We start from the raw sequence: 11,247 nt of genomic DNA on the forward strand, positions 1-11,247 counted from the left end.
CATTTTTATTTAAGAAACATGGTAAATTTTTTTCCTGGGGGCCGGCCCGCTTTTAAAATATCTCTGCCTTTTAAATAAAATAAGTCTACCCGTTTTTTTTAAATGAACCAGACTCGACTCACTAGAAAAAGAAATTATCATGTGGCTTTAGAAAAATATGTCTACTCAAAAAAATGGGTAGACTTTTTTTTAAAGCCACGTGGTATTTTTTAATTAAAAAATAAACTAAATGATTTAAAAAAAAAATCCATCAGCAAAAAGGGTATATTTGCATCATTTTGTAACGATAGGGGTATATTTACACCACTTTTATAATGGGGGTATATATGCTTTAAATCGCAAAGTTGAGGGGTATATTTGCACCTTTTCCCATGATAAATCTCACAAAGCACTATAGTTTGTAGGCTATTTATGGTGCGCAACTACAACTTGTATCACCTATAATCATTCGCGCTAAACACCTGTATCAACAAATACAACTGTTTATACAATCATACGAGGATACACCAACAAAAGTTAAGCTGTATCAGTTCGCTTCTATCTGTTTGCTTGTATTTTCTAAAATTAAGCTAGAATGACTCTTTCTTACACAACCAAACAAGGATACACAAAAATACAGGCAAACAAGGATAAAGATAACAAAATACATCCCACACCTGAAAAGCAAGGCGAAATACAGAAATACAGGGATGTATACAAGGATACAAATAACAAAAATACATTGTTCGCTTGTATTTTCTAAAATTAAGCTATAATGACTCTTGAAAGATAACAGTCCCCTCAAACAATAATTGGTCCTAATTACCCCCCATGTACTTGACTTTTCTATAATCTAAGTGATTTCAAATGGCATTTGGCGCATGAGAGTGTAAAATAACAGTAACATCATATTAGTTTGATGTGTAAAAAAAGACCATTTTCTTTTTATCTTTAGCCATTCTAACGGCTATTTTCTTATCTCCTTCCATATAACTATCAAATCTTCTTTTTACCATTTTTCTTTTGAGGGGGTAACGATTATAAAAAAGCCAAGTATGATTTTTTTTGGTGGGGGGAGAGGGGGTAACGATTATAAAAAATTCAAGTACAAGGGGCGAAATAGACAATGTTGCCATAGTGACTCTAAGCTCTCTTAAATTCTTTCTATTTACCCACCTTTGTGTCATGTCCTTAGTCTTCAACTAAGCGCACGTGCGGCACTTGACAACTCGCTCACGTTCTTGCACAACTTGCTCACGATCTTGCTATGCTAAGTCAGCCTAGATCACTACACTCAAGATCGCTAAGGGAATAGTAATTGAGAGAGACGAGAAATTTGCTAGAAGGAAGCTTTTTTATTATAGAAGACTCGATTGATTTTTGCTTGATGATTTTACAAATGAATGACCCTCCTATTTATACTACTCACCTAGGGACTAATATGTAAATAATAATTATTATACAAGTCCCTACATAATTACTAATAAGCCCCTATTCTAGAAATCTCTACACAACTAGAGTATTTCAAGGACTTTCTATGCAAATCCATGAAATTCTAGGTCTTCCAAGGGAAACCTCCCTATATCTCGAGAATCTTCCCAATATCTACTCTTCCTCTTATGTAATCATTCCACATGGCAAATATATGTGCCAAGGGCACCCATGTGGCATGATGACATGGTGGGTCCTCACACTCTCCCCCACCTGATGGTGTGTCGACCGCGGCGCACTGCTGCTGTGTAAACTCTCGAATCTTGTCTTTAATCTGCCACAAGTCTTCGTACCGCTCCCATGTGGCCTCCTCCGGTGATTTCCCTTTCCAATAGATAAGGAACATGGCAGTGCCTTTTTGCCCTTGTTTCCACCTGGCCTAGTAGTCAATGATAGCCTCAATCTCGCTATTCTGTGAGGCGATGATGGTAATCGGTGCATGACTTGACCCTTTCCCGGTTCATGCTCCAACTCAATCCTATGATTCAGCTCACGCCTAAGAGGCAAACGTTTAGGTAGCTCTTTGGAAATACCATCTTTGTTTTCTTCTAGCAAATTATCTTCCTCCAAACTTGTAATGGTTGCCATGAATGTTGGCTCCTCTTTCTTGAGCCCTTTGACAAACTGCATAGCTGAAAGTTGTGAATGGCCCTGTCCATGCGACATAGTTACTGTAAGCACCATGCAAGCGCCTTCTCACTCCATGAACAAGAGACGTTGGAGGTAGGGATCGATCATCGCGTGGAAATGTTGAAAGAATTCTTGCCCCAAAACAATGTCAAAGATATCCATAGTAGAGGCGGTAAAGTTTGTCATACCTTTCCAATCGCCCAATTTGATACCAACTCCATTGGCTACACCACGAGCATTTTTTGGCTTACCATTCACGATTTTGACGAGGGTGTTAATTGGAGCGAGCTTTAACTCTAGTCACTTTGCTACAGCCTCGGTCACAAAATTATGAGTCGCCCCAGTGTCTACTAAAGGCATGTTTTCGCTTGTTATTAATGGTGAGATCCACGACCGGTTTTTATTATTGTCAGTTTGACCATCTTTCTTCGGTGGACGCACATAGTCTAATCGTCCCCAACCGTGCGCGATTCCCGTACTCGTCCCCGTGCATCCGCCGTGGATCGTCACGCACCATACAAGGCTCTTCGGTGCCGGGCAATTTTTGAAGTTGTGTCCTCCACATAAGTAACATCCCTTCTTCTCATTCTCGCGCCTTCTTTTCGCATAGCCCTCGACGACCACTTGACTTCTCTGCCGAAACTTATTCGCATTTCGAGTCTTGGGATGCAGTTGTTGCGACTCCTCTCGCCACGGTCTCCCCACCTTTGGCATCGCTACCTCTTGACTCATTGCCTGACTTGTCGCTCATGCCCGAAGTCCATCAAAGACCACTGGCCTCTACTATGGCTTGGCCTATGTCCGCGACTTCGACGGCGTTGCAATTCCCGCTTAGCCCAATTTGCAACCTTTCTATAAAGTGAAACAATAAGTCATCATTAGTGAGGTTGGTAATTTGAAGCGTAAGGGTGGTGAACTCCTTAACATAGTCTTGTATGCTCCCCATTAGCTTCAACTCCCTAAGTTTGCGCCTTGCCTCGTACAAGTATTACTTGGTGGGGGCAAGAACTGTCGCTCGAAGTCGTTCTTGAACCGATCCCACGTGCCACCGTGCATGCCTCTCTCAAATCGGCCACCTTTCTTCTCCACCATAGCAAGATTCGATAGGTACAACACAATGTGTTGATCTTGGCCTCATCGTCCCTCATTTTTCCATGCCTGAAATAGTTCTCCAAGTACCAAAAAAAGTTCTCCACCTCTTGTGCATCACGAACCCCTTTGAACACTGGTGGCTTGGGAGCCTCAATCTTCGCCTCCCTCGTCACGATAACATTGTTGGCTGCCTCGATCACACCAACGTTGACCTGCTCTTCAAGTGCCACTATTTTTGCCTTCATGGCATCGATAGTACTCAACTCCTCCATGAGTCTTCACTCTAAGGCAGTGATGGTTTGCTTTACCTTAATCTCAGCCTGCATACGCCTCTCCAAGTCATTTCGGATGTTTTCAATTTCTTCAAGGGTATGCCCCTCAAGAACGCTAAGAGGTCTCTCCACTTTTGCCCAAACGTTGGCCAAATATGTCGATGGCGTCCATCCCCACATTAACCTTCATAACCCACTTCTTTACCGAGCGACGCGTCCTCGGGACGACCTCCACGTCATCCTCACTCGCCCTTGCGGGCAGATGGTTCTCGGGATGTAAGCCCTTCATTTGACACAACCTCCGGGGCACCTCCGGCTCTTGTTGCAATCCTCTTTTGTTATGGCCCTTCTTGCCAACGATCCCCGGATGACTTTGACTTGGTTTTAGCAAAGATTTCTTTCTCCGTCGTTTGTCATTCCTCGTCGTAACCTTCGCTTCCGATATCACGTTGTCACGTCCTTAGTCTTCAACTAAGCGCACGTGCGCACTTGACAACTCGCTCATGTTCCCGCACAACTTGCTCACGATCTTGCTGCGCCAAGTCGCCCAGATCACTACACTCAAGATCGCTAAGGAATAGTAATCGAGAGACGAGAAATTTGTTGTAAGGAAGCTTTTTTATTATAGAAGACTTGATTGATTTTTGCTTGATGATTTTACAAATGAATGACCGTCCTATTTATACTACTCACCTAGGGACTAATATGTAAATAATTATTATTATACAAGTCCCTACATATTTACTAATAAGCCTCTATTTTAGAGATCTCTACACAACTAGAGTATTCCAAGGACTTTCCATGCAAATCCATGAAATTCTTGGGTCTTCTAAGGGAAACCTCCCTATATCTCTAGAATCTTCCCATAATATCTACTCTTCCTCTTATGTAATCATTCCACATGGCAAATATATGTGCCAAGTGGCACCTATGTGGCATGATGACATGGTGGGTCCTCACATTTTGCTCTTTTCTCATCCTTTATCTTTTTTGCAGAGCAATGTGCTCGAGTTCGAGGCCCTTCAAAGGTACCTCGATAAAAAGGGGGAGTGGGCGGAGCTTGTCGGGAAGCGCGGGCTCATCCATGGAGTCGGACTTTACTCGTGTCGGTGAAGACAAGAGTGTCTACGCCCGAGGCCGGCCAAAATTCAGTTCGAGCTGGATGAACTTAAGAAACAATGGGCCTCTGAGAAGATTTCTTATGTTAAGAGAGAGTCTGAGCTGGAGCAGGAGGCCTGGACCCTTATGGTCGAATTAAGTCGAAAGACGAACATGCTGTATTGGAGGCAGACTTAGTCAAAGCCAAAGATACTATCAGGCACCAGGATGAGAGAATTATTGCTCTTCAAGCTGCCCTCCGAGCACCTGATGCTGAGAGAGAGGCATTTAAGGTGTAAAATGCCAAAGCTTTCGAAAAAGTGGCCAATGCTGAAGCTTGAATTATCAGAGCAAGAATCTTGTCGAGCTCTCGAGAAGACTTTAGATGTTTTGGGGCTTTGAATATCTAGAAAGTTCGAAACTGCCAAGGACTTGGCTTTGGAAAAATAAAGCCCGACTTCGCCCGTAGTAGTCCTCTTCCGATGACTTTGGTAGTTCTTATGGAGGGCTTTGGGGTGTGAACTCCGAGGGCCGACGGTGAAGAGAAGAAGAAAACGAGTCGCAACCTCATTCCCCGATCACCGAAGTCGCGACCATGAAGATGATCCTTCCTCCGAAGGAACTTGTTGTTTTTTGCTATCTATTTTTTGGCCTTGTAAATATTTTTGGGCTTTTTCATGAAGTTGTCTTTTCCTTGCTCTTCATACTTTATACATTACTTGTTTAGACTCTTAACACTTAGAATTATTTTAGTGTTGTTCATAAATCAATCTTTTGTAGACTAAAGTCATTTTGAGAGATAGAAGCTAAAATCGGGCCTCGAGAATTTTTCAAATCCTTCAATCCTTTGTCGGTGTTTTTTTTCATAACTGGGTAATCAACTTCCAGCTTGTTTATGATAGGAAATGAGCTTCCGGTTTACCACCATTCCGATGGTTTTCTAAGAGAGAGCCCTTATATGTTTAGTGCTTATGAAGAGGACGTCTCGACTTTATTTAGACACGATTATTCAGGATCCATGATCCTGACTTACTTTAAGTATGTGAAAACATCTAAGTAAATCGAGGGGATTTGTTAGATCGGACAGTCTATAAGGTTGGGGTTCAACTGAACCCCAAACTTTGGATGCGGAGCCTAAATTTATATGTAAAAAATTATTAAAATTGTGATAAATAGTTGGTATGAACTCCTAACTTTAAAAATATAATGGGTTCAACGCTAAAAATCTATAGATTTAACCCATAAAATTTAAATCCTGGATCCGCCTCTGTTTCCAAAAATGGGGTACTTGACCCAGCAATACATAAGTTTTGAGTAATCCAGAAGCCTTTGTACATTAAGAATTTACAACTTTAAGATATGCATTTCTAAGAGCAAGGTTTTTCCTATACTCGAACTTTACAAGAAATGATCAAAGAAAAATACATTTAAAAGAGTTGTGACCAGGCTAATGTCTTGTGTGACCAACTGGTTCTTGATTAATATTTATCCTCTCCCTTTCTTTTGGCACTTCTCGTGCAATCCCCAGATCGTTTTTTGGAATAGTCGCAAGTGTTTCGAATCTTCTCGCGGAGTCTTTTTCGCCCCCGTATCTTTTGTGGGCTGGTCCGTTTGCTTTACAATTGTCCATGTGTTACTCGTCCTTAGTCATGCCGTAGGGTAGTCCACCCAATGCTTGAGTGCGAAGTATGAGCATTCAGGCACCAAAGTCCTTCACTCAATCTCCTTGCTCCGGAAAGATTTGATTCCTTTGTTCCCAACAGTCCTTTTCCTGAAAAGGAAGTTAGAGGGCAAGGGGGTAGACTTTACGACCGCGCATAACCTTTCTGCTCAAATATGTTTGGTCCGACCCCAGAACTACTTGAGCTCTTGTTCAGTTACCTGTTACCAATTTGATCATCATGCCGGAAAAGGCCTGCTTTGCCTGTCATAAAACAAAGGTTAGTAAAAGTAACCAAAATTAGACAATTGACCAATAATGAAGTAACAGTAGTAGCGCTTCAGGTGGTTAACATTCTAGTTGTTCGGCAACTTCACCCCGCTTCCATGTTTGAACCCTTGCCTGCTACCCCATTACTCTATATAGTCCTTCCCAGTTGGGGCCCAATTTTCTGGAATTAAGATCCTTTATTCCGGCCGTTACTTTCCGAAGTACATAGTATCCGAGATTTTAAAGTAGCGAAGATTAGCCCTCCTGTTGAAGCATCTTTTGACTCTCTGCTTTTGTGTCACCATCTGAACCAAATCCAAGCCTCGTCGTTCCTCAAGCAAATTCAAACCAACTGTCATAGTCTCTTTGTTGGTATTTTTAGTAGCTTGGAAGAATCTTAAACTTGGTCCACCAATTCCCAAATCTTTAAAAGATGCAGTTTTCAGATTTGTGTTATTTAATAGATTGCTGAAGAATCGCGATAAAAGTATATAACGATTATTCAATCATTTTAGATTCAATATTAGGTCAAAGATTAATAACAATTCTCATAACATATGTTCAAAGGATACGCCCTTCTATATCACACGAAATACATGTGCACATCAGCACATCCATATTAGTGACAAGTATTTTGAATAGGTCAGCATTTGGACAATGTCCCAAATGTTTGGTTGAAATTGGAAAAAACGATATTGAAGTTGAGGTTGAAAAAAGTATTTGGAAGAGAATTATCAAAATCAAATAGCATACAATAAACTATGAGAGATGCAAGATTATTCACATCTGACAGAGTTGGGAAATGAAGCAGAACAAAAGATAGAGAAATCACATAGTACTTGTTAAGAATTGAACCAGGGGGAACATTATTTGTTCCACTAATATGGTACCAAAGTCACAATCTTTAGTTTGTTAGAAAGTAAAAGTATATTAATTCCTACTTCATCAAATATATTTGTTGCATCACAAAGACACTTTATAAGATCACTCGAATTGCTAGCTTTACCAGCTGATTTCACCTCATTTAACTAGGCAATCTGAATGAACTAGCAGGGTAACAAAAGTGTGTCCGGTAGGCAATACAAACTGTAAGAATTGACTAGTTTTATTCTGGCTATTAGCCTACAACAACCGTTTTCCTTTATCCAGACTTGCAACCGGCGATACATAAACTAACAGAACAAATTTGATATAGCCACCAAGCCAAGTGCTTTTGTAGTTTGTAGCATTTTAGTCCTTCTCTTGCTTCATTTTCAAGAAAGAGCTCAAGGCAAGTGTTAAGGCAGATGATGACCCGATTAAAGCCGCCTGCAGCAAGCACTGCGCCTGTCATAGAAGTCATGGTGTCATTTTTCGTTTCGATTAAAGCAATGCAATAAGCTTTTAGGTCGAGTCAACAAATTACCTCTGCCTTACCAATGGAGATCACTTGCTCTTCCATGTCACACAAGGGCACATTTAATTCTTTGAGTAAGCCAAAACTTGATGTAGAACACATAGGTGTAACTTCTAAATTGTCTGAAACAATGAACAAGGAAGGCGACATTGTTAATCTGCCAAATTCACTGTCTTGGCCAACATTTATGCTCCTGGGATCTAAAAGATGATAATCTTCAAGTACTACAGTAATCGGAAGCAACTCATTCAGGCATTTATGTCTCGGTGCAACGCCAGCGTTGAGTAATCTGCTTTGGCCATAATAATTCCATTCGGACTCCAAATCTGTCACACTTTTATACAAGTTTCCTATGCATCCTAGTCCAGAAATCCCATTTATGGTAGCAATTACTGAACCAATGGGAAAAGTGAGGAAACTGAACAGAAAATCAACAAACGAATCCTTTGCTTCAGCATACAGTATCTTGTTTCTAGACTCGCTTAATATTAGCTTCAGGTTCATTTTACAGTCGTTCCTGGTTTCAACGTCAGGAAACACTTGTGAAATTCTTGGCTCAGGCATGGTGTTTTTGTCAACTCCTTGCTTGTTCAGAAACACCTCAGTTAAAGGAGATTTTGAGATCAATGAACAAGTGAGCAGTCGTAATATCTGGACCGAGAAAAAGAGTAAAATGAACATGAGATAACATATATCAAAATGAAGAAGAAGGGATTCCCAGCACTAGATTGCATTAGATTTTGTAATACATCACCTGAGTTGCAACTTATTTCCTGCATCAATTTCCTCTTTAGTTTTTCCCTTTTTATTAGATTGGACATCTTAAACTGGTTTTTTGTACCTTCTTATTCAAAGATTACCCTTCATCTGAAGGTGCTTTTACTGTCATTTGCGCTGGTTATTTTCAAAGGGTTGGTGCATACAGTACATAAAACATTCACTCTTAAACTGACATACCATGTTTCCACATTCTGCTGTGCTACATTGTCCACATTTATCATATGAGACTTGAATATGGAGCAACATTTGTTTTGCTATCTGTATATGATATGCCTATTTTTAAACTTCTCTCTCTAAGTTAGCTACTTCAGTCAAATGATAACATCAAGATCCTAGTTTTCTCCACTTGCTTAATCATCTGCTAGCAGATTCAACCAAGCTCATTTCTCTATATTACAACAGCAAACAACAACAACTACGTATCTGGCTATGTGAATCTTTATTGACTATGTCCCTCCTAGTTCATTTTAGTCTAATATTATGCAACAAAAAAATAAAAAGTACTTGAATTTTTCTATATGTTTTCTACTGACATGACTAAAAGGTTCCTAGAAATCTCAGACCTAAAATAGACATACTAACATGACCAAAACTTAATCCTGACTATTTGGTATGCCTATATAGATCTTTTCCTTTCATTGCGTCCTATTTTTCGCTAGGTATGCATGGATTCGTTACTCTAGATTGCTTATTGAAAATCTAGCAATATTAGTAAACGGCAAAAAGCAAGATCATTACCTCCTCCTTGCCAACTTCCACATGCATCTCCCTTATCTGACTCATGTAGTTGTAGCCAAGATCAGAAAATAATTGTAAAAGAGAACTTGGAGAACCAGGCAACACTTTTAAATCATCACTGATTATAAACTCTATTCCTCCCCTCAGAAAAACACCTGAATAATCATTTGTTGGATTTCTAATATCTGAGAATATCTCCTTACTTGTCCTTCCTCCACAACAACATTTAACATTGACCACCCAGCTCTTAAATGAGCAGAAGTATTCATTAGAGCACTTGAAGTACTTGTTGGAAACAGAATCATCTATCTGCACTTTCAACTTGAAGCAATCTTCTATGCATGGATTTCTTGGATTTAAAAGGACTGACTTGCAATTTTCTGAATAAAGATGCTTAACACTAAGGTTTTCAACACTATGGTATAAATTGTTCATACATGTAAAAATTGGACTAGTCTTTGACATTGGATGGCTGTTGGTTAGTCTGATTATTGTTCCAATTGGAAACGTGAGAAAACTGAATAATATATCCACAAAATCCCTGTTGGCTTCAGCAGCAATAACTTTATTTTTCTTATCATCTACCAAAAGCTTCAGGGGAATTCTGGATTCTTGATCATTAGAAGCCATCTTGAAGGGAATTAATAAACACTAGTTGAAATCTTGATTGGGAGCTAAAAAGCCTTTTTCTTGATCAAATTTTTTAACTTAGGAATGGAAGTGAAAGGTTGTAGGAATATAAAAAGGTGTGTTTCTTATCATAGAAGGAAGAGTTCGATGCAAATTGAGGTTTTCTATTTTCATTTGTGTCCCTACAGTTAATTGAAATCAATGTGGTTTAAGACAGATGATAGCATCAAAGGAAGGCATTTCTTAAGAAGGAAGGAGAGGTAAAGGAGAAAAGTTAAAGGGCAAAAAGACAACAGAGAAAGGTAACAAATACCATTGTTTGGTGCTTTAAAAAAAGGGAAAAGGGTCAAAAATACCCTTTCTACTTTGAAAAAAGGGATAAAAATATCCTCATAACTTATTTTGGTCGAAAATGCCCTTCCATCGCCAAGTTTTCAAATATACTCCCTATCTTGTGAAATTATCCCCAAAATAACCCGAAATCATTTTTGAAACCGCTCCATCATTTAAACCCGACCCAACTACATAATAATCCATAAAATCCCCTTATTCCCCCAATACGTAGGTTTGAAGTTTGAGGAATTGGGGGAATAAAGGATCTTATGGGTTATTATTTAGTTGGGTCGGGTTTAAATGATGGAACGAGTTTAAATAATGATTTCGGGTTATTTTGGGGATAATTTCCATCAAGACATGGGTATATTTGAAAACTTTAAGGATGAGAGGGGTATTTTTGATCCAAAATAAGTTCGGAGGATATTTTTAGCCATTTTTCCAAAGTAGAGGGGTATTTTTGACCCTTTTCCCTTAAAAAAAAAAAGTGTACCCATTCTTTTAAACGAACCAGACCCGACCCACTGAAAAAAGCAATTATCATGTGATTTTAGAAAAATACGTCTACTCAAGAAAAAGGAAAAGGGTAGACTTTTTTTTTTTTTTTAAAGCCACGTGGTATTTTTTGATTAAAAAATAAACTAAATGATTTTAAAAAAAATTCTGTCAGCAAAAAGGGTATATTTGTACCATTTTCTAATGGCAGGGGTATATTTACAGTACTTTTATAACGGGAGTATATATGCTCTAAATCGCAAAGTTTAGAGGTATATTTGCACCTTTTCCCATGATAAATTTTTTAGAAAATCTCACAAAGCACTATAGTTTGTAGGCTATTTATGGTGCGCAACTAGAGCTTGTATCACCTATATTCATTC

At 39.2% G+C, this 11,247-nt stretch overlaps 1 protein-coding gene across 1 annotated transcript; it reads right to left on the reverse strand.

The window, feature by feature from the left end:
* Positions 1-7,722: 7,722 nt before the first annotated feature.
* LOC132057911 (uncharacterized) lies at positions 7,723-10,319 on the reverse strand. Its single transcript, XM_059450496.1, has 3 exons — positions 9,407-10,319; positions 7,898-8,539; positions 7,723-7,818 (listed from the first exon to the last, which is right to left on the reverse strand). Exons 1-3 carry the CDS (start codon positions 10,034-10,036, stop codon positions 7,723-7,725), a joined length of 1,368 nt encoding a protein of 455 aa, XP_059306479.1. The 5' UTR covers positions 10,037-10,319.
* Between the last annotated feature and the right edge of the window lie 928 nt (positions 10,320-11,247).

Source organism: Lycium ferocissimum, chromosome 5, assembly GCF_029784015.1.
Source record: "Lycium ferocissimum isolate CSIRO_LF1 chromosome 5, AGI_CSIRO_Lferr_CH_V1, whole genome shotgun sequence".
Lineage (NCBI taxonomy): Eukaryota > Viridiplantae > Streptophyta > Magnoliopsida > Solanales > Solanaceae > Lycium > Lycium ferocissimum.